The sequence below is a fragment of the Bubalus kerabau genome, chromosome 7, assembly GCF_029407905.1.
Source record: "Bubalus kerabau isolate K-KA32 ecotype Philippines breed swamp buffalo chromosome 7, PCC_UOA_SB_1v2, whole genome shotgun sequence".
Lineage (NCBI taxonomy): Eukaryota > Metazoa > Chordata > Mammalia > Artiodactyla > Bovidae > Bubalus > Bubalus kerabau.
Genome location: NC_073630.1, coordinates 90,528,125 through 90,552,820, shown reverse-complemented (window position 1 = coordinate 90,552,820; position 24,696 = coordinate 90,528,125). Strand labels below are relative to the sequence as shown.

The following is a 24,696-nucleotide window of genomic DNA, read 5'->3' as shown; positions in this document are numbered from 1 at the left end:
GAAGCACAAATGTGAATCATACATACAGACTATAAATATTAAAATGTGATGAAAGGTCATGTAAGTACTGAATGACCCTAACCAAGTGACCAATGTCACAATACAAGATATTGCTCTCTCTATATTTTAGACTATACAGTAATTCTAATGAATAGACAAAAGATTATTGCCTTGCAAAAATACATGAAAAAAGTTGCCAAACTCTAACACTACTAATTAAAGTAAAAATAAATAATACTATGAGATGATGATCATTAATCAAAACTATGAAGTGCTAGCTAAAATGAAAAAGTGACTTTATAGATTCATATAGCTAAAATAATGGTTGGCTTTTAGTACTGCAATGGTTGACTTAATTTTATTTAACAGTATCACAAGTGAATTCTATCCTATATTTTTAACATCATTAAATTAGTGAAAGTGAAAGTCGTTCAGTTGTGTCTGACTTTTTGCCACCCCATGGACTATACAGTCCTTGGAATTCTCCAGGCCAGAATACTGGAGTGGGTAGCCATTCCCTTCTTCAGGGGATCTTCCCAAGCCAGGGATTAAACCCAGGTCTCATGCATTGCAGGCAGATTCTTTACCAGCTAAGCCACAAGAGAAGTCCTTAAATTAAATTAGTGAAGAGGTCACTTAAATTTTCCAGATATGCTTTTCTTTGAAAATCAAAGTATTAGTCACTCAGTTGTGCCTGACTCTTTGGGACTGCATAGACTGTAGCCCTCCAGGCTCCTCTGTCCACATAATTCTCCAGGCAAGAATACTGGAGTGGGTCTCCATACCCTTCTCCAGGGGATCTTCCTGACACAGGGATTGAACCCAGGTCTCATGCATTGCAGGCAGACTCTTTACCACTGAGTCACCAGGGAACACCACGGAAAAAACAACTATATGCTATAGTAATATATAATGCTGAGATTTTTCAAAATTCTTGATATACTTTATAAATGTTAAACACAATTATACTAAACAGCAGACATTTTATGACAGGAAAAAGAAAAATAAAATTTCTCTCAAAACTAAACAAACAACAAAAAAAGGGGGGCTTTTTCTTTAGATCTTAGATCATTACATTAATTAACATGGATAGCTTCCCTGGTGGCTCAGACAGTAAAGTGTCTGCCTACAATGTGAGAAACCCGGGTTCGATCCCTGGGTCGGGAAGATCCCCTGGAGAAGGAAATGGCAACCCACTCCAGTACTCTTGCCTGGAAAATCCCATGGACCGAGGAGCTACAGTCCATGGGGTCGCACGAGTCGGACACAACTGAGTGACGACTTCACTATAAGGATATTTATTATACAAATCCCATTACTAGTCTCTCTCAAGTATTCATCGATATGTTCTCTTCCAGTCCCTTTATCAATATAAGCACCACTTACTTAACAGAATAGAGTCAACTCTAAATATATGGAAGATTAACTCTGACTAAGATAATGACTCAATGATTAGGCAATGCTAAGTCACAGACAAGGCACCAAACAAAACTAAGAACTATAAATCTTTAATAACAAGACTCTAGATAATATAAAAATAGATGAGATCCATATCCTGTAACTTTAGAGGGGAGTAAGCAAGAACTTTTGTTAATGTTACTACTAAAATACAGATGAAGAAACAAAAGGATAAAGAAGGTCTTATTTTATTTAAGGCTACAAATCTAGAAGTTAAAGTTAAGATGAAAATCTAAATAGGCTAAATCCCTCTAAAGCTCTTAACTGTCTCTTAATTAACTCTGTCATCTTTCATTAGAAGATAATTTTCTCAGAAGTTAGAACAATTTAGACAAGACAAAACAACATTCTTTATAATCTTTGTATTCAACATAAATCTACCTTTTCAATTAGGCTGTCATGTTTGTCTTTAAAGTCTTCATTAACATCCAGTGTTAAGATAGGCACTTCTTGTAGATAATCAAAGTTGGTTCTGTTCAAATAGAGATGAATAAAATATTTAGAAAAAGCAATAAATAAAAGAGAAACACTAAAAACATATTCTTATATCTTCATTTGAAAATCAAAATGTTATCCATTGTTTTACATTAAAATTATCCTGCAAGTACTTCATCTGGCAATGCCTTCTTTCTCACCTAAATTTACTATGCATTATCTAAAAATCTCAGATATAAAATGTATAAAGCCAGGCATTGTGAAATGTCAGTTCAGTTAAGTTGCTCAGTCATGTCCGACTCTTTGCAACCCCATGAACCGCAGCACACCAGGCCTCCCTGTCCATCATCAACTCCCGGAGTTTACCCAAACTCATGGCCATTGAGTCAGTGATGCTATACAACCATCTCATCCTCTGTCGTTCTCTTCCCCTCCTGCCCTCAATCTTTCCTAGCTTCAGGGTCTTTTCAAATGAGTCAGTTCTTCGCATCAAGTGGCCAAAGTATTGGAGTTTCAGCTTCAACATCAGTCCTTCCAGTAAACACCCAGGACTGATCTCCTTTAGGATGGACTAGTTGGATCTCCTTGCAATCCAAGGGACTCTCAAGAATCTTCTCCAACATCACAGTTCAAAAGGATCAATTCTTTGGCAACTCAGCTTTCTTTATAGTCCAACTCTCACATCCATACCTGACCATTGGAAAAACCATAGCCTTGACTAGACAGACCTTTGTTGACAAAGTGATGTCTCTGCTTTTTAATATGCTATCTAGATTGGTCATAACTTTCCTTCCAAGGAGTAAGTGTCTTTTAATTTCATGGCTGCAATCACCATCTGCAGTGATTTTGGAGCCCAGAAAAATAAAGTCAGCCACTGTTTCCCCATCTATTTGCCATGAAGTGATGGGACTGGATTGCCATGATCTTAGTTGGTGAAATGTAATTCTCCTCAAAAACCAAAACGACACCAGAAAGTAGGGATGTTTAAAGATGAGAACACTAAAGATCAGGGAGACCATTCTGGGGCTCAGAGATTGTCTAAGGTTGCAAACCAATAAGTGAGATGGATTTGAACCAAGATTTGACTAATGATAAAGTACAGTGATCTAAGAAACAAATTTGAAATATCTTAAATTCTGTCTGAAAGAGAGTATAAGCATAACTCAGAGATACTGCAGGTATGGTTCCAGATAACTACAATTAAATGAATATCACAACAAAGCAAATACCACAACAAAGCAAGTCACACATACTTTTTTGGTTTCCCCATGGTTACAAAAGTTACATTTTCATTATATTGCAGTACAGCAAATGTGCAATATCATTATGTCTAAAAAAATGTACATAAAAATACTTTATTGTTAAAAATTGCTATCATCTGATGCTTTAGTGAGTCACAATCTTTTTGCTGTTGGAGGGTTTGAAATATTTCAAGAATTTACAAAATGTGACATAGAGACACAACATTAGCAAACGCTGTTGGAAAAATGGTGCCAACAGACTTGCTTGACACAGGGTTGTCAGAAACCTTCCATTTGTAAGAAATGTAATATCTGTGAAGCACAATAAAGCAAAGTGCTATACAACAAGGTATGAGTGTGTGAGTGTGTGTGTTACTTGCTCAGGTGTGTCCAACTCTTTGCAACCCCAGGGACTCTATCCCACCAGGCTCCTCTGTCCATGTAAATCACCAGGCAAGAATACTGGAGTGGGTAGCCATTTCCTTCTCCAGGGGATCTTCCCAACCAAGAGACTGAACCCAGGTCACCTGCATTGCAGGCAGATTCTTTACTGTTTGAGCCACCACGGAAGCCCACAACAAGGTATGCTTGTACCTAAATAATACATACAGATGTATCTCTTACTTTATTCCTTAATGTGAACTCCATACACTATGCTGTAAATACAACTGGAGGAGATTAGCTATAAAAACTGTAAGAAATTAGGATCTCATTGCAATACAAAGAGTCAAAAGTGAAAGTGAAAGTGAAGTCGCTCAGTCATGTCCGACTCTTAGTGACCCCCTGGACTGCAGCGCACCAGGCTCCTCCATCCATGGGATTTTCCAGGCAAGAGTACTGGAGTGGGGTGCCATTGCCTTCTCTACAAAGAGTCAAAATTCACACTTAATTCTAAGAGATCCTACAATACTAATATAAATGACTGAAAATTAAAAAATTTGTACATGTTTTGGATTAAAATTTGATAAATTTAAAATCAATAGTAAATAAGGAAATCTTACTTTAGTGTTCTATGCAGGAGCCAGCTTTCATGCTTATAGTGAAGTTTCTCCAAGTATTCAAGAGGAATGCCTTGTTCTTCATTTCTTCCCCTTAAATATATTCTATTCAAGCATTTCTAAAAGCAAAAGCAATAAGAAAGGGGTAGGAGGAGTGGTAGAGGCAAGAAACAATTAAATAAGTTTCTTGTCAGCTGCCATTAAACTTTTCTTCTTTAGTGTCTCTTTATTTATGCTAGCTAAAATCTCTGTTTTTCCTAGAAAACGGAGTAGTTCATCTTTCCCTCCTTGGGTTTTTCACCCATTTGGTGGTTCTAAACCAAGAATTACTCTCAAAAATAAATCAAATACTTCTATAAACTTTTGGTATCCATACTTGAAATATAAAGTATAAAATAAGTTTGGTTAAAAAACAAAAATATGCACCTGTGATAAACCATGATGGAAAAAAATACGAAAAAGTGTATATATCTGTATAACTGAGTCACTTTGCTATATGGCAAAAATTAAACACAACACTATAAATCAACTATACTTCAATAAAATTTAAAAAAAAATTTTTAACTTCAGCATACAAAATGTGCTTCAAAGTCTATTATAAATCCTCTCTTTTCAAATAAGTAAATGGTCCTCTAATCAAAAGATATCATAAACAATACTGATGAAATAAAGTTTTGTGTTAGACTTGTGTTAGATGTGGACTATGAATGTTTCTAGCAAAATGAAACTATTAGGATTCTTTATGTTTTTTCTTCTATATTTGTATTTACTATTTTCATAAATTAAAAACAAAAAGTATTTTCAAAAATAAAAGTGAATTTCCAAATTGGTATGGTTAAATTCTGGCTTGCTGCTGCTGCTGCTGCTAAGTTGCTTCACTCGTGTCCGACTCTGTGCAACCCCATAGACAGCAGCCCACTAGGCTCCTCTGTCCCTGGGATTCTCCAGGCGAGAACACTGGAGTGGGTTGCCATCTCCTTCTCCAATGCATGAAAGTGAAAAGTGAAAGTGAAATCGCTCAGTCGTGGCTTACTTGATACTAAAAGAGGAACAAAATCATCCCTTGTTATCAGAAACCTAGTTTCGTTTCTTTGAAAATTCAGCTTCAATAGCAATACAGTATTCTTTCAGACGAGAAGTCATGACATTTACATCCAGAGCCTACTTTGTGACTCAGGGAAATAAAGAGGAATAAAAAACAGAAAAAACAGGCATGCAAGCACTAAAACCAGAAGTTTCTTAACCAATGTAAGCTTTTATTTAGGTTGGTTTTATGAAAGGCATCTATCTACTGGATCTTTCTGAATTCATTACATAATTTCATAAGTAAGTAAGAATAGCTCTTTACAATCTATCACAAAAGGCACGTTTTCGAGTGAGCTCCCTTAACTCAAAATGGCAAGGGTCCTCTAAGTCTCCTCTCAACTACAGTCACTTCTATCTACCCATTCCAAGCCACAATCATAAAGGATTCTTGACATGGATCTTCATCAACTTTGCCACTTATGCAGTAAATATTTACTAAGCTCCTACTATGTACCCAGACCCAGTTCTAGGCCCTGGAAATTCAACAGTAATTAAAATATCCAAAGTCCCAGCTCATGAAACCTACATTCCAGGAGTTGCTTGAGCAAAGTTCTTAATGTAGCTGTAATAGATAAGAGACCCTGAAAAAGTCAGGAAGAATAATGAAGATTAGAACTGAGGAAAAAATGTGGAACTTCCAAATGTGGTCTTGTAGTTTTCTGGAGGTGGGGCAATTCTAAACTGAATTGCCTTCTCTACACACCTGAGGATTTCTATTAATAAATCTATAATGGATCCAACAAATTTTTATTGTCTCACCTCTGGAGTGGCTCTAAGATAAATGATTCCATCCAGTTCAAGGCTTTGGCCAAACTGGTTATTCATCCAGTCATGCCAGTCTTGATAAATGGTCCACTCTGTTTCATTCATGCAGTCAGATTCATACAAATTAGATGCAAAAATATACCTGCAAGAGAATCTGTATCAACACAAATTCTTTCCAAAAAGCACAAAGAGAAAAATTGATCTACTAAATGGACATGAAACATTCTCCTAAATCCTACAGCAAATAATGCCTTGGTTAGCAACAACAAAAAAAAACCACACAGAGTATTTTGAACTATAGAACGTATGTTCTTGCCGGTGGTTCCCAAAAGTGTGGTGTGAGAACCCCTGGTAGTCCCCAAGACCCTTCCAGGGGTTCTGTGAGAGGCCAAATTACTTTATATACTGTACTTCAACCAAAAGCTTAAATAGCTTAAAAACAGAAGCACAAATGAGAATCCATCTGACTTCAAGTGAGACACTAAAGAGATTTGCATACTGCTCTTCTCAATTTTTTTTTGAAAAATCTAATTTCACAAGTATCTTTTTCATGTTCATATGTAATGGATTTACTATTGGTAATTTAAAATACATTAATAAATGTTTCTATATTTCTCAATCTTAATTTCTAATAACATAAATATCAATAGGACACTAAGCTTTTTGGGCTCCTTAATAATTATTAAGAACGAGAAGGGGTCCTAAAGTTTGAGAACCTCAGTTCTGAGCTAACTCTAGTAATAGAATCCTTACATAATAAGCAGGGTAATTCTGATGCTGCTTAGTTGCTTCAGTCGTGTCCGACTCCGTGCGACCCCATAGATGGCAGCCCACCAGGCTCCCCCATCCCTGGGATTCTCCAGGCAAGAACACTGGAGTGGGTTGCCATTTCCTTCTCCAATGCATGAAAGTGAAAAGTGAAAGTGAAGTCGCTCAGTCGTGTCTGACTCCTAGCAACCCCATGGACTGCAGCCTACCAGGCTCCTCCGTCCATGGGATTTGCCAGGCAAGAGTACTGGAGTGGGTTAATTCTAAGCCCCCCTCAGAGATATATGACCTCCTAGTTCCAGGTACAAGTCTAGAATAGGGATCCAGATTTAACCAGAACTGATAAGAATGTTAAGAGGATTGGAAGAAATAAAAACTCTGCAAATGTGAAAGAGATGAGATGGCCACCACACCCCACCAGTTTCCATGGCAGCTAGAAATTATTCTGTTGTTGTTGCTGTTTAGTCAATAAGTCATTTCCAACTCTTTGCAACGCCACGGACCACAGTCTGCCAGATTCCCCTGTCCATGGGATTTCCCAGGCAAGAATACAGGACTGGGTTGCCATTCCCTTCTCCAGGGGATTGTCCTAACCCAAAGATCGAACTCATGTTTCCTGCACTGGCAGGCAGATTCTTTACCACTAAGTTACCAGGGAAGCCCAGAAATTATTCTAGAACTTCCCTAATGCCATTAGTATCAAACTGCTAAAGGTATTAAATGTCATTTTCCATCTCAAATCTCTATTACTCTGAGTCTGTTGTTCCTTTGATCCCCAGGAAACAGGGGAAAACGTCCAGTTCTAAGCCAAGATTCCAAATTGACAAGTAAGGTCATTTTTATATACCTGTCACTATACACAGATCGTTCAAAAAATAATACTGGTTTCTCTGCATCTTTGAGTTTCCCATTGAGAGCGGCAAGCTGAGCTCGTATTCGACTGAGGCAGGCATATGACTGGAAGGTAAAAGACCATCGTTCAGGTTTCTCATACATCATCTGAAGAACATTCCCGCCACTTTTCTGAGATGTTGTCAGTTCCTATTTTGAATTTGAAAAAAGAGACAAAAAGCAAAGTAATGATCAATAGGGCTATTTTACTATTTTTAAGTTAAAAAAATAGTTGGATAAATAAAAAACAAACAAACAACCCAATCAAAAAATGGGTAGAAGACCTGAATATACATTTTTACAAAGAAGATATACAGATGGGTAATAGTCACATGAAAATATGCTCAAAGTGGCTAATTTGGAAAAATGCAAATCAAAACAATGATATTAACACCTGCCTCTGGAAACAGTGAAATCACTTATTGTTCTTACAAAACATCACAAAAATTTACTAGTAACATGTTTCACAGATTTGTTCAGATTTCTAGCCTAGCACCTCCTCTGGACAGAGTACTATGTGCTTAAGTAATTAAACAGGCAAGGTCATCTTAGGTCCCTTCCAGTATTCCTTTCACACTGAAAAACTCCTGTGATACCTACGCAGTATCTATTTGCTAATCTCTCTTCAACCACAGCATCCACTTGACTACTCTATATGGCCAATTTCTTGTTATTAGATTTTTATATAGTCTGAATTAAAGTAGTTTATGCTAGGGAAGATCTGATCTAATCCATTAATATATATATATTTTTTAAAGAGGCTTGCACTCTAGTTCAGTTCAGTTCAGTCACTCAGTCGTGTCCGGCTCTTTGCAACCCCATGAACCGAAGCACACCAGGCCTCCCTGTCCATCACCAACTCCCGGAGTCCACCCAAACCCATGCCCATCGAGTTGGTCATGCCATCCAACCATCTCATCCTCTGTCGTCCCCTTCTCCTCTGCCTTCAATCTTTCCCAGCATCAGGGTCTTTTCAAATGAGTCAGCTCTTCACACCAGGTGGCCAGAGTACTGGAGTTTCAGCTTCAACATCAGCCCTTCCAATGAACACCCAGGACTGATCTCCTTTAAGATGGACTGGTGGGATCTCCTTGCAGTCCAAGGGACTCTCAAGAGTCTTCTCCAACACCACAGTTCAAAAAGCATCAATTCTTCAGCGCTCAGCTTTCTTCACAGTCCAACTCTCACATGCATATATTACCACTGGAAAAACCATAGCCTTGACTAGATGGACCTTTGCTGACAAAGTGATGTCTCTGCTTTTTAATATGCTGTTTAGGTTGGTCATAACTTTTCTTCCAAATAAGCGTCTTTTAATTTCATGGCTGCAGTCACCATCTGCAGTGATTTTGGAGCCCCCTAAAATAAAGTCAGCCACTGTTCGCACTGTTTCCCCATCTATTTGCCATGAAGTGATGGGACCGGATGCCATGATCTTAGTTTTCTGAATGTTGAGCTTTAAGTCAACTTTTTCATTCTCCTCTTTCACTTCCATCAAGAGGCCCTTTAGTTCTTCACTTTCTGCCATAACAGTGGTGTCATCTGCATATCTGAGGTTATTTATATTTCTCCCAGCAATCTTGATTTCAGTTTGTGCTTCCTCCAGCCCAGCGTTTCTCATGATGTACTCTGCATATAAGTTAAATAAGCAGGGTGACAATATACACCCTAAATGGTACACTAAATGAATCTCTAATTTGCAAAAGATATAGAAAGTAATTTTGAGCATCTATCCATTGCCATTTCACTACTACAGGTCAAAGTCAGCAAATGCTAACATTTCAGGCTTACAAATAAAAACAAAGGGGGGTAAACAGAAAGAAGCCACTGAAATTTCTTCCTCAGAGTGATAGATCTATTAAATAGGTTAAATCTATTAAAATAGATTAAAATCGATCAAAATAGATTGCATGGTAACAATATATTAGAAAACTTTTGATATTAGAGTTGTCAGACTAAAAAAGAAAAAACAAAACTGAGGACCCAGGGTTCATCAGCCTTTTCTATATCAAGCTATATAAAGGTTCTCCCCAAAGCTGTACAGCCTTAAACTTGTTTACTAATTTTTAAAGAATAAAATACGACTGCTTAATTCCTATTCTCAATCTTAGTTCAAATAAATGCCCCTGAACACTTTCTGAAAGTTCATACTCAAAATAGGTGTTTTTCCTCTGAGAGAGGAAAAAAAAAAATTCAGAAATGTAAATACTACAACGGATCTTCAAGTTTCAGTTAAGAATTAAAAACCACACAAACACGTGCCGCTCTGAGGCAGAATTTACATTTCATACCACAAACCACATAATTAAGTGAAACTTCTCAAAACTGGAAGGAAAAGAAAAGCATAAAATGGCAAGAGGCCAACAGTCAACAATAGGTCTGTTTAGAAATACTGAGCAGATGATGAACTGAAATAAAGGTGTAACAGTTGCCTTCTCAAGCTGCTTAAAGAATAAATGTAATTTTATTAGAGTTTCAAGGACTTTTGTTAATTTAGTTATAAACAGATTGTCTAATTCACCATCCTCCAGGGAGAAAATCTTTCATACAAGTGAATGTTTCCAGCTAAATGAAGTTTATCAACTCAACCAAAACTTTTGTTTAGTTGGTTTTATAAAGAGGACACTAGTGTATATTTTATTTTCCTTCACTGTTAAGCATGGCATTTTGAAAATTACTCTCAGTAACAGAGACAACTTTACGAACACTGCTGGTGGATTTATGAGAGAAGTTAGCTAAACACAAGCTTCCATTAACACACATGAAAATATCCAGAACAATAAATAAGTATCATGCACAAAAACACCAATATGAAAAGATACATGTACCCTATGCTTGTTGCAGCATTATTTACAATAGCCAAAATATGGAACAACCTAAGTGTCTGTCAATGGAAGAACGGATAAAGATATAGTATATGCATACAGTGGACTACAACTTGGCCATGACAGAAAACAAAATCTTGCCATTTGTAACATTAATGGACCTTAAGGGTATTATGCTAAGTGAAACCAGTCAGACAAAAACAAATACCATATGATTTCATTTACAGGAGGAATCAAACAAAACAAAACAAAAACCCAGACTCACAGATACAAAGGACAGATATGTGAAAGGGAGGTAGTGGGTAGGGGTTGAAATGGGAAAAAGGATCAAGAGGTGCTCACTTTCAGTTATAAAATAAATAAGTCATGGGGATGAAAGGAATGGAGAAAGGAGAATAAAGGCAATGACAGGGTGTTAACTTTGTATGGTAACAGATGGTAACGACTTACGGTGATCATCTCACAATGTATACAAATGTTGAATCACTACATATTGAACATATGAAACTAACACAATATTATGTGAATTACATCTGAAAGATATACTTAAATATTAAATATACAAATGTTAAATTATTAATTTTCAAATAATAAAAAATACAGGTTAAACAGGTTTTTCACTTCGTTAAAGGATTAGATGCATTTGATACTAAAAAAGAGGGGCAGAATAGTAGTGGTATTCATGTATTATGAAATTCTCTGCAGTACAAATGTTAATTCAAAACACAAAATTTAACTCTCGATTTAGTCTGCTCTATTCCTGGTTGCATTATCTTGGCTTTCATGGCATATTTTTTAGAAAGAATATGCTTAGAAATGTGAACACAAAGGGCATATCTAAGGTTTCCTAAAAGTTTATTTTTTTATTGTGTTAAATTAGAAAATAGAGACTATCTGTTGAAGAACTAATAAGTTCATTACTCAAAATATCCCTTCATAAGAAAATACACCTCAATTTTCATGATAATTACAATAATACCTACCATTTATTATCTATTTTATACCAGAGACTATATAAAAAGATTATATACATTATCTCAACTCTATGAAATAGTCATTACTGACACTATTTTATAGGCTTAAGAAACGGGGTTCAAAAAGGTTGAATAACTGATTAATATCAATAAATCTAGTAAGCAGCAAAACTAGGATTCAAGTCTAAGACTGATTCTAAAGCCATATTTTTTCCAAAACGTTGCTCTGCTATTACGTACTGAAGTTATATCTATAAACAAAGTGTTCGATGCTCAGTTGTGTCCTACTCTTTGCAACCACATGGGCTGTAGCCTGCCAGGCTCCTCTGTCCGTGGAATTTTCCAGGCAAGAATACTGGAGTGTATTGCCATTACCTTCTCCAGGGGATCTTCCCAACCCAGGGATCAAACCCAGGTCTCCCGCATTGCAGGCAGAATCTTTACCTCTAAGCCACCAGGAAAGCCTATATCCTTATCTATAAACAATACTTACATTTGATTTCTTGAAGGGAGATATTCAGATACTATATGGGTAATTTAACTGGTGCTGGTGTTCTGTATTTTAATAATTTTATCTCAGACATGGATAGCTTTACATAGTTAAACAAGAGAGAATTCACCAAAGACATAAACACAAATTTACTAGTGAAAATATATGTGAGTTATTTTTATAAATAAAACTAATCATGACAGACAATTTTTTTGTCTTTATCACTGTCTAGCCTATTTCAAGTTATCTTCAGTGCACAAATACCTATTACCAAAATAACCATTAACTTTATGTTGTTTTGTTTTTCACCACATCACATGGCTTGTGGGATCTTAGCTCCCTGACTGGGATTCCCCCGCAATGGAAGCCTAGTCCTAAATGCTTCACCACCAGGGAATTTCCTAAAATAGCCATTAACTTTAAAATAAACTTCAACAACTTCCACATAATTTAACTAAACATGGCACATTTGAGTTTAAGTTACATTAACAAATAAATTTAAGGTACTTCTATTTGGAAACTGTGGTGGCAGAAACTACTACATGTTCCATAAAACCAGGCTGTTTTCCTCCTAGACACACAGCTAGGCTTTATTCCCCAGTCTTCCTTGTAGGCTTGAGACTCAGTTCCAGTCAGTGCAAATAGGGCAGAAGCAATGTATATCATGTCCAGGCAAGGCCCATAAAAACCTCTCAAAGGTGATGATTCTTTGTTTATTCATCAACTGGAAGCAAAAGACATCAAGGCTCTAGAGCAGAGGTTTTCAACTTCAACTCCAGGGCAGGGGTATCAAAGTATGGTCCCTATTATGTCAGCATCAACATCACTTCTCAACTTGCAAGAAATGCAAATTTTCAGCACCCCTACCAGACCTACTAAACCAGAAACTGGGGATGAGGCCCAAATCTTCACTTTACCAAGTCCTCCAGATGACTCTAACGAACACTAAAGGTTGAAGTACTGTCTGAGAGGTTAGATGAGCCACACTGAGTCTCTGAGTCACAGCACAGTATGCCATTCACTCAATATCATCTTTCTAGTAGTCATACATGGATGTGGGACTGGACCATAAAGAAGTCTGAGTGCCGAAGAATCAATGCTTTCGAATTGTGATGCTGGAGAAGACTCTGTAAAGTCCCTTGGACAGCAAGGACATTAAACCAGTCAGTCCTAAAGAAAATCAACCCTGAATACTCATTGGAAAGACTGATGCTGAAGCTGAAGCACCAATACTTTGGCCTGCTGATGCAAAGAGCCAACTCATTGGAAAAGACTCTGATGCTGGGGAAGACTGAAGGCAGGAGGAGAAGCAGGCCACAGAGGATGAGATGGCTGGAAGGCATCACCGACTCAATGGACACGAGTCTGAGCAAACTCCGGGAGACAATGAAGGACAGGAAGCCTGATGCTTCACTCCATGGGGTCACAAAGAGTCGGACATGACTTAGCGACTAACAATAACACAACAGCAAGTGTTACCTTAAATTTATCTGATATATTTAATAAAATCTATCAGAAGTGAACTTTGTTCATTTGAAAAACAGGATCAATTTGCTAGGCACTGTGAATAATAGTGAGATAAAATAGGGTATAAATGCAAAATTAAGTAGGTCTGTTACAAAACAGATAGAGAAGAGAAGTTTGAAGGCTTTCTGAAGAGACTTGAGGACAATATGCTAGGTGAAATAAGCCAGTTGCAAAATGGCAAATACTGCATGATTCACTTATACGAGGTCTCTAAAGTAATCAGATTCATAGAGACAGAAAGTAGAATGGTGGTTACCAGGAGCTGGGGGAAGGGAGCAAAGAAGAGTTGTTTAATGAATATAGAGTTTCAGTTCTGCAAGATGAAAATTTCTAGAGATCTGTTCCATAGCAATGTAAATATCCTTACTACTACTACGGAGCTGTATGTTTAAAAATCGTTAAGATGGTAAAATTTATACGTATTTTTTACCACAAAAAAACAAAAATCACACAAAGACTACAGGTCTTCTTTTATTTGGATTTCCTAATAAATGTCATCTCTCTTGCCCAAAGCAAGTCCAAAATCTGCTATATGAAAATAATTTAGAGGATCAATCTTGACTCATCACCTAATCAAAAAAATAATAATCAGCTAGTTGTTCTAAAAATACAGATGCTTAAATTAAAACTAAATAAAAAACCCGTAACACAAATTTACAGCTTTGAAGATGCTACTTTTTGGCTCTTAGTTTAACATGGTACTGAATTAGAAAATTAACAGTAAGTCAGGATACCATTTTCTAGTTCTTCAGGATAATCAAAGTAAGAGCCCATACAAAAATATTTTCTTCTGATCTTATGCATGAAAGTTTTGAAACTGCTGGTTTTCTGAATGCAATTAAGAATAAAATATTAGAAGTTCTATCAAAAAAATACTGTGTATCATCTTTACCAAATTGAGTGTAATTTTAGTGTTTTTCCCTCTGAAAAGTATTTAGATAAAAAATATGAATGCCTCAGGGTCAAACTACATTAAATAAAAACTAATAGAACATCTCTAGAAAGCAGTTTAGCTACATTCACTTTAAAAATTCTGTATCCAGTGCTCCCTTCGGCAGCACATATACTAAAATTGGAACGATACAGAGAAGATTAGCATGGCCCCTGCGCAAGGATGACACGCAAATTCGTGAAGCGTTCCATATTTTTACTGGAAATAGACATGCCTTATGATCCAGCAATCCCACTGTTGGGCATACACACTGAGAAAACCAGAAGGGAAAGAGACACGAGTACCCCAATGTTCATCGCAGCACTGTTTATAATAGCCAGGACATGGAAGCAACCTAGATGTCCATCAGCAGATGAATGGATAAGAAAGCTGTGGTACATATACACAATGGAGTATTATTCAGCCATTAAAAAGAATACATTTGAATCAGTTCTAATGAGGTGGATGAAACTGGAGCCTATTATACAGAGTGAAGTAAGCCAGAAAGAAAAACACCAATACAGTATACTAACGCATATATATGGAATTTAGAAAGATGGTAACAATAACCCTGTGTAGGAGACAGCAAAAGAGACACTGATGTATAGAACAGTCTTATGGACTCTGTGGGAGAGGGAGAGGGTGGGAAGATTTGGGAGAATGGCATTGAAACATGTAAAATATCATGTATGAAATGAGTTGCCAGTCCAGGTTCGATGCACGATACTGGATGCTTGGGGCTGGTGCACTGGGACGACCCAGAGGGATGGAATGGGGAGGGGGGAGGGAGGAGGGTTCGGGATGGGGAACACATGTATACCTGTGGCGGATTCATTTTGATATTTGGCAAATCTAATACAGTTATGTAAAGTTTAAAAATAAAATAAAATTAAAAAAAAAAAAAAATTCTGTATCCACAGGCCAACTTAATTACACTTTTGAAAATTTATCTTAAAGAAATAATCTAAAACACAGATTTAACCACAAAGATGGTTATCACAGTGCTAAGGAAATAGGTTATCATTCTATTATTTATTAGGCACTTAATTAAGTAAATAATGGTACATGCACACAATAAATTGGGCTGACTTTATAAATCATTTATAGTAAACTTTTAATAACATTTTCAATTTCCTTTGACATAAACATTATAGGGAAGAAAAGCAAAGTAAAAAATTATGTATTGTTGGTTCAAGTAAGATTTAAGAAAATTTTACTTCCCTCCTTGGTAGTCCATGATATTATCTTAATTTTGAACAATAAGCACATACTACTTCATATTCTCCACTCACCTGTCAAAGTTGGATATAATAAATTATCATCTCAACTATATAAAAGTTACATATGGGGTGGTGGGATTACAGGTAACTTTAATCTGTTTTTGTATTTATATCTATAATTCACTTCATGACAGAACACTTCATGACTTTACAGAAAGCACAGATTATTGCCAAGATGAGTAAAAATGAGAATTATCAAGTAGAGATACAAAATCATTTATCTTTTACTTCTAGTCTAACCTTTGAGACATTTCCAGTTCAATCAAGTTAAGTTTGGTCAAAAGAACCAGAGTCTACTAGACAAGATAATCATAAAAGGGTTGACAAAGGTTAGGCGATTTCAAAGGGTATGAGTGGCATTTTATCAAGCATTCTTAATTAATTATCAATAATTATTTATCAAAAAATATGCTATTGTTTCACAGATAAGTATATTTTATCCTTTCTTTCTCAGAGTTACTAATTTTTCAGTGACTTCTCAGTGGTAAGAAGGGTTAGATGAAAGTAAAATAGCATTTCACAATAAATAACAAAGATCTCTCAAAAGAATTCAGCTCACTAAGAAAAACAGTAAAAACATCTTCCTAACAGTCTGTATATCTCAAAAATAAGCTAAAAGAAAGCAACTCAATCAAAGCTTTTGGGCCTAAATAGCCACTTAAATCAGCAAATAAACCAGACTGCTATTTGAAATAAACCTTTAACACAAAGACTGATAGTCATCTGGGCCATATGATTTAAAGATAATTTACCATGGGAGGGGGAAGGTGGGGAGGTTACATAATCTTTTTAGGTACTTTTTGACTCTTTATTCTGCTAAAATTCGTGGCAGCACATCGGCAGTATAGCAACACTTCAGCCACTAGGTGGCAGGTGAAAAAACAAAACCAGCTAAACATGCAGGTGCAAATTAAACTGCTGACTAGGGGAAGAGATAAGAGGTACCGATAACCCAACATTTCCCATGCTACAGCTACTGCCAAGAAGTGTGATTAAAAGGAGAACATCCAAAGTGGGACTGGCCTTACCAGAGTCATGTCTGAAGACAGTCTACTTCTCACCACTGGCAGCATGCTAAGGAAGCTGCAATTTGGACAGTGGTTCATCTCAAAATCCCAAGAAGAGGTCAGGGATGGGTCTCAGAAAGAAGGGCCCCAGGAGAAGAAACTCCATTTCTTGAGGTGCAAGAAAAAATAAGATACTGGGAACACATCCACCCATTACTATCCTCATATTCCATTACCTTATCCCCAAAATACTACCCTCCAGCCTGAAACTTCATCTAGAAATACACAAGATTAACAACATAATAGCCTTAAGTATACACACACAAAAATAACATTATCCTCCAAGAATGTACACCAAAATCCAATGTAGATAATCAAATCGTAACATCATAGAGACATGACTGGATTACAGGAAACTGATGAAAGTATGTATTTAAAAAGGCCTATGTTTACATTAACTGTGTTGGATCATCTACATGGTAGTTAAAAAGAAAAGTTTGAAATTTTGACTATGCTACACAGGAAGAAAATGCTCCAGCCCATAAACATGAATATCAGATCCACGAAACCAATGTGAATGGAGACAGATACATCCATGCATCATAGTCTGATGATGTCAGTCACTAAGATAAATATAATTAATTTCCCTGAGCACTGATTCTAAGCTTAAGAGACAACCTTCTTATTATAAATTGTATCCCCATGTACATTATTGCAAAATTTTCAACCTCTCCTTTCCAACACAACTAAAGGGTTCAATACACTCCTAACACTAACAATGATTCACTAGGGTTCTCACTAATTAACCAGGAGGCATCCCATATATTAAAATTCTCAAAGGATTGTTTGCTGTTTGAAAAAGCACCCCAAGTCTTTGAGATCCAGAGTTCTGTCTACTGGGCCTATATAGAAAATGAACTGACCTACTTCAATGCATCTAATAATTACATTTCTCCCTGCAAATCAAAATTTTTGACATTTTGGTTTTTGTATATGCTCCTGTGTGCTTGGTTAACATAAGGTATATTGGGAATTCACTGGTGCTTAGGACTCTGCACTTCCATTGCAGAGGGCATGGGTTCAATTCTTGGTAATTGGTTGGGGAACTAAGATCCTGCAAGCTGCAAAGCACAGCCACCACCCCCTGCCCCCAAAAAAGTAAGGGACGCTGCAAGGCAGAAACATTTAGTATGCCAACAAACCAGTTACATGTATTTAGTATGAGTTAGAAGCTATGATATTAAAATTAGAAGTGGAAGTGTTAGTCACTCAGTCGTGTCCAACTCTTTGTGACCTCATGGACTGTAGCCCACCAGGCTCCTCTGTCCATGGAATTCTGCAGGCAAGAATACTGGAGTGGGTTGCCTTTCCCTTCTCCAGGGGATGTTCCCAACCCAGGAATCAAACCCCGGTCTCTGGCACTGCAGGCGGATTCTTTACTGTCTGAGCCACCAGGGAACAGAACTTCAGTGAAGGTCACTTTATCCAATCTAGTCTAACATTCTCCCAATGAAAGAATGCTTTCTGTATTTCTCACACTGGTTTAATTTGGCTACTTTCTACCTAACCCCTGAGAATTACTGCACTGACAGCTGACCCCAGAAATGAGGAGGAGAAAGAGTACTTTTAGAACACAGGTCTCTCACTCCTAAATAAAAGCACCCTTGAGTAGGGCACTATCAAAAAGGCAACAAGACATACTTTACGAGGTAAAAATGTAGAGTGAGCGAAGACCAAATATCCAAAAGAAAATGGGCAAAAGGATCTGAAAAGGGACTTCACAAAAGAAATCCAAATAGCAAATAAATTAATTAAAGGAGCACAATTTCATTAGCAATCAGGGAAATACAAATTAAAAACATAAAAGATATTAAATGTTCATCAGAATGACAAAATTTAGGAAGCTGGACAACACTAAATATTGGCAAAGGAATGGACTAATGACAGCTTGAGTACACTGTGGGGAATGAAAAGCAGTAAAACCACTTCAGAAAATAGGCATCATACACACACCCCAGCACACAGTAATTTAACTTCTTATTCCATAAGAAACTCTTGCATGTGTACGCCAGGATTCATATTCATAACATGGCTGTTTTCACAGCAACTAAACTAGGAACCTGAACTCCAATACTTTGGCCACCTGATGTGAAGAGCTGACTCATTGGAAAAGACTCTGATGCTGGAGGGATTGGGGGCAGGAGGAGAAGGGGACGACAGAGGATGAGATGGCTGAATGGCATCACCAACTCGATGGACATGAGTTTGGGTGAACTCCGGGAGTTGGTGATGGACAGGGAGGCCTGGCGTGCTGTGATTCATGTCACAAAGAGTGAGACACGACTGAGCAACTGAACCGAACTGAAACTAGGAACCACTGAAAAACCAATCAAAGGTATAGAATGGACAAATAATAATATATGAATACAACTGAATACCATATGGCAATGCAAATGAACAAGCTATAGCTGCATGCAAATGAACAAGCTATAGCTGCATGCAAAAATATAGACAAATTTCACAAACTTATTAAGCAAAAGAAGCAAGAAGAAAAGGAATGCAAATTGATGTCTTTATAGAAGATTAAAAAACAGACAACACTAATTGTATTTCTTAGAGATACGTTCATGTACTTTAAACTCTTTTTAGAAAGCAGAAAAATTATCACAAGAATTACAAGAGTTATTTTATGTGAGTGATTACCCCTAGGAGTTATTATCCTTGGGAAGGAGATAATGTGACCTGAGAAGAACAGGGACTTTTTGAACAAGAAGGTAATGGTCTATTTCTTGACCTGAATGACGGTTACAAAGATGTTAGCCTTCAAACTGTTCTTCAAACCGTACATAGGTTTCACATATTTTTCTATTAGTTGTATTGTACGTCAAAAAAAATGCTGAAAGAAGCAAATAAATTTACCCACTTAAAACTCTACTTAAGGCTAATTCTGCCTTTCCTCAAGGACCAGACTGAAATATCATTTCTTAAGAACATGGAGTCCATATCGAAAGGAAGTCCCTTCAGGATTTAGTCCTGGATTATTCAATGAATTGCAATGTAGTGAGCTGCTAACCACGCTTAGTAAACAGGTATGTGAGAAAACACTTTCAGTTATACAAAACCAGTATCCTCAAAGTCTGCACAGTTATCTTGGTTAGTGATTCCTCCCTATATATATGATTTACATTTTAAACATTCAATTATTATTCCTAGAGTTCTCATAACAACAGCTACACTTTTAAACTAAACTTTTTTTTCAATACCTCCGTCCTCCTCAAACTAACAAAGTTTCTAGCACACATTTCCATTTTTCCATTTCTGCTATGCTGCTTTCAATTTCAATTCTCATTTCTCCAGAAATGAAAATCTTAATAATCAGATCTCATTGCTTCCTCATATATATATATATACACACACATATATATGTATACAATAAAAAAAAGTTTTCTGTAAAAAATGGAATGTAACTATTATTTCCTCTTCCTCATTTCCAATGTGGGATGGCTAGTGCTGGGAAACTGAAACTGTGTCCAGGTAAAAGTCTGACAAGAATGAAAGTATAAAATTAAATGGCTGTCTAAGATAAAAGTCTTAAGATATAAACTAACAAAATTCAGCTATGGAGTAGCTGTTTTTGCTTTTCTTGTTTATAAACAAAATGTAAAAAGACACTCAAGGAATTTACATTTTCTTAAAACATTTTAATTTTTTAAAAACTTTAAAAATTCTACTTAGCTGCAATGCAGTGCATAATCTTAAGCACATAGTTCAATGAATGTCTAGACATACATATATCAAAGTGAAACTCGATGAGTCATGTCCGGCTCTTTGCGACCCCATGGACTATATAGTCCATTGAATTCTCCAAGCCAGAATACTGGAGTGGGTAGCCTTTCCCTTCTCCAGGGGATCTTCCCAATCCAGGGATTGAAACCAGCTCTCCTGTGCTGCAGGCGGATTCTTTACCAGCTGAGTCACAAGGGAAGCCTCTGTGTGTGTGTGTGTGTGTGTGTGTGTGTGTATACACACTTCTACACTTCTACACAATGACTGCCCAAATGAAGATACAGACTTAAAGCTATATTTAAAAGCTTTAATGGAAAAGCAAAAAACAAACAAACAAAAAAACCCCCAAGGTTATAACTGTTTGTCTAAACCAAAATTCTCTATTTTATTAAATAAAGTTTATTTTCATACCTCAAATTCATCCTGAGTACTCTGAACATTGCACCACCGGGCAACAGGTTCAGGCACCACTTCCCAGTCCTCACAGACTTGTTTAAGGATATTCACAAATGTTGACTTCCCAGCAGCTGTTGTGAGAGGAAAAGTGAAATTGAGGAAGGAAACAAAAATGCCAAGATAGTCATCAGCTTTTACAAAATTTATAATAGCAAACAATACAAAAAAAGAAAAACAAACATTCAATTTTCTAAACTCTCTGATTTTTTTTTAATGAAAAGGTAGAGTCCCTGACCACCTGTATTAATAAGCACATCTGTTTGTTAATGTTTTAAGTTTACCAAAGCCATGGAACAGAATTTTAAAAATCCAAGACCTAGATTTACTTTCCTTGAAAAAACAATTAGAAATAACTTTGTGGGAAGTAGTTAAGGGTATTCTCCCACTTAATTAAGTTTGCAATTTGGGACCAAGTCACTGAATCTCTAAGAGCCTGTTTCCTCATAATATAATGGAGACTGTAATAATAACACCCTCCTCATAGAAACTGTTGTGATAAATAAACTATCACTACAGTGACAGTCATTCCAGTCTCCAGCGTTTTCAAAATTTTCCTCTCTATTGGCTCTATTCATTCAACATACAAACAAACTTGGGTCTTTCTGATCTAAAACCAATCTAGAAACAACCAAATAAACCAAAAAATTAATATAAAGATGCATCCAATCCATAGAGTTTCAGGATGGGAAATAATATGATTACTACTGTATGATACTAATTATCATATGACACTCTGGCTAACAGAAATTATAAAAATATTTTTGCAAAGTACTTCCTACTAGCAATAGCCATGTTTCTGCTGTTTCCCTTTCACAGTCCTGTGCACTCTATCCAACTCCTTAAAAAAAAGACTTGTATGTACTTCACTTCTCCCTGATCGTTGACTACTTTCTGAAATATCTAGGAGGAAAAAAAGAAAACAGTTCAGATGTAACCAAGACATATATTCTCTATTTTAAAATTATCTGGAAATTCATTCAATTTAATAGTAAAGAGATTCTTGACCAAGAATTTGACAGAGTGTAGCAATACTCTTAATGACACCACACCCTTCCTATCTGAAGTCACCAAATGTAATTATATTAGTCATCTTTGGTCAGCATGTTTTCCCTCTTTCTATATATATGACAAATGCACACACACATAGATAAATCTATTAAAAAAAGCAACAGCAGCAAAGCTTCCTCTTCCTTATAAACTGGATCCAAAAGGGCAAAAAGAACTTACTTTTGACTTGGAGAACTATAATCAAACTTAAAATATTACACAGGTCAATAGAAAAGAAGAGAAAAAAAAAACCTGACAGAATTTTAAAGGATCATGCAGAGAAAAAAGGGATGGTCAATCAGAAAGTAACACACAGAAGCAAAACATGAAAGTCATATTATCACCACAGAATAGACAGAAAATCTTTTAAGAATAAACTAGATGATCATCAGGTTTAATCATAGGAAAAACAAGGTGGACCACAGATTTCATGTGAAGAGGGTAAACACAGAAACTCAAGGCATTTAGAAGAATGGTGAATGGAGGCATGTAAAACGCTCACCATTCATTCATTCATTGAGTTAGATGGAGGAAAAGAAGAAAATTTGAGTGGGTAGCCATTTCCTCCTCCAGGGGATCTTCCCAACCCTCAAACTGAATCAAGTCTCCTGCACTGGCAGGCAGATTCTTTACCACTTACAGCTTACTTGGGTCTAGCAAATAAGGCAGAGAGGCACATGAACCACAGTACAACAGCACTAATAAATAGGAACTGACAAAGCCACAGTATCAGGAAAAACTGTTAAGTGGTGAGGGACATATGCCATCCAAATAGCAAACAGTTGTTTTACAGAAATGCAGTGTTACCAGATCTTCAGATTTTTCAAGAGAAGCCAAAAATCTAGATGTTAATGGGAAATCTCAACATCTGTAAATGCCTTTAACTAATTAAAAAAATTTTTTTTTCAAATTTGTGCAGGCCAATATTGTGTAAATGCAGGCCATGAGTTTGCAACTCCTTCCAGTGTTAAGTATCAGGGAGGTGAGAGATTTAAGCAGGGGTTAACACAATCATATTTGTATATAGAAGGAAAACTCTGGAAGAATTTAAAGAAACTGGAGATGGGGTGACAAATTAGGAAATTATTTCAGGTGCTGAGAAGATTAAAAGATTCTCGGAAGGAAGTAAATTTCTAGGTATCACACATTGCTTAACTGGATTTAGGAAAGGGAAGGAATTGTGGTATAGACGTGAGAGGTTGTTCATTCAAATTTACTTTTGAAATGGCTTTGTTCAACTACTTCCTCCTGTTTTTATATATGGTATTCTATATCAATAACTAGCTGTGTAAAATCACACTAGTAAACATTCACCTTCAAAGAATGTATCCTAGCTAAGAAGAAATGAGAGACTGCTACATGGACTTTTCCAACTGTTGTCTCAACACTGGAGCAAAGAAACAAAATGCCCTCCTTGAGGCTGTATTCAGCTTTTTTTTATTACTTGCAATGCTGCTAAAGCACCTGTCTACCTTGCCTTTTTAAAGTACAAGTGCTTTGAACATGGTAAGAATTTTTAAAAATTGTTGTATGCATGAATGGCCAGTACCTAACTTGGAACCAAAAAAAAAAAAAAAGAATACTATCAAAACAGGAAGCATCAGGCATAGGTTTCCGGAGGTAAGAAACAGAGAAGAATCGGAAGTTCTCTTGTATCTTGTAAAATGACATCTGGATTAAGAACAGAAATAGTGGTGGTCTTTGAATCATAACCCAATGTTCACTTGGATGTTGGCTGGGGAGCGAGTGAGCCATGTTGCCAAGATCATTTAAAGACTCCTTCCTTGTACTTGAATGTTTACAGCAACTTTATTCATAATCTAAACACTGGAAAAAAATCCAAATGTCCACAAGTGGGAGAGATAAACTGTGGTTTACCCATGCAATGGAATACTAGGAACTAACAAAAAAACACACACACACACAAACGCACAGATACAAGCAGCATGAATAAATCTAAAAGCATTCACTAAATTAGAGAAGACACAAAAGGCTACACACTATGATTTCATTTACATGACATTCTGAAAAAGGCAAAACTGTCAGGAGTAGAAATCACATCAGGGCTTGTCAGGTGATAGAAATGGAGAGAGGGATGACCACAAAGTACCGGGAAACTTCTTGCAGTGATGGAAATGTTCTGAATTGTGATTCTGGTGGAGGTAAATTATTATGTTTGTCAAACCTCATAGAGCTCTAGACCTAAAAAAAGGATCATTTAGCTTATGTAAATTGCACCTCAAGCACTGACATACAGACACATCATTAAAAACAAACAATGGAGTATTATTCAGCCATTAAAAAGAATACATTTGAATCAGTTCTAATGAGGTGGATGAAACTGGAGCCTATTATCCAGAGTGAAGTAAGCCAGAAAGAAAAACACCAATACAGTATACTAACACATATATATGGAATTTAGAAAGATGGTAACAATAACCCTGTGTACAAGACAGCAAAAGAGACACCGATGTATAGAACAGTCTTATGGACTCTGTGGGAGAGGGAGAGGGTGGGAAGATTTGGGAGAATGGCATTGAAACATGTAAAATATCATGTATGAAATGAGTTGCCAGTCCAGGTTCGATGCACGATACTGGATGCTTGGGGCTGGTGCACTGGGACGACCCAGAGGGATGGAATGGGGAGGGAGGAGGGAGGAGGGTTCAGGATGGGGAACACATGTATACCTGTGGCGGATTCATTTTGATATTTGGCAAATCTAATACAG

General features: G+C 36.6%; 1 protein-coding gene and 1 non-coding gene across 3 annotated transcripts in view; one reads left to right on the top strand and one right to left on the bottom strand.

Moving 5' to 3' along the window:
- DCK (deoxycytidine kinase) overlaps window positions 1-24,696 on the bottom strand; it is a 36,082-nt gene that overhangs the window by 2,281 nt on the left and 9,105 nt on the right. For both annotated transcript variants that reach the window (XM_055588763.1, XM_055588762.1), the window contains exons 2-6: window positions 20,874-20,989; window positions 7,599-7,792; window positions 5,978-6,125; window positions 4,136-4,251; window positions 1,840-1,930 (exon numbers count right to left, since the gene is read on the bottom strand). In XM_055588763.1, the coding sequence (XP_055444738.1) occupies window positions 1,840-1,930; window positions 4,136-4,251; window positions 5,978-6,125; window positions 7,599-7,792; window positions 20,874-20,989 (665 nt within the window). The remainder of the gene's footprint in view (window positions 1-1,839; window positions 1,931-4,135; window positions 4,252-5,977; window positions 6,126-7,598; window positions 7,793-20,873; window positions 20,990-24,696) is intronic.
- On the top strand, window positions 14,501-14,607 carry LOC129658230 (U6 spliceosomal RNA). The gene has a single exon (XR_008717325.1). It is a non-coding gene; the product is annotated as a U6 spliceosomal RNA (small nuclear RNA).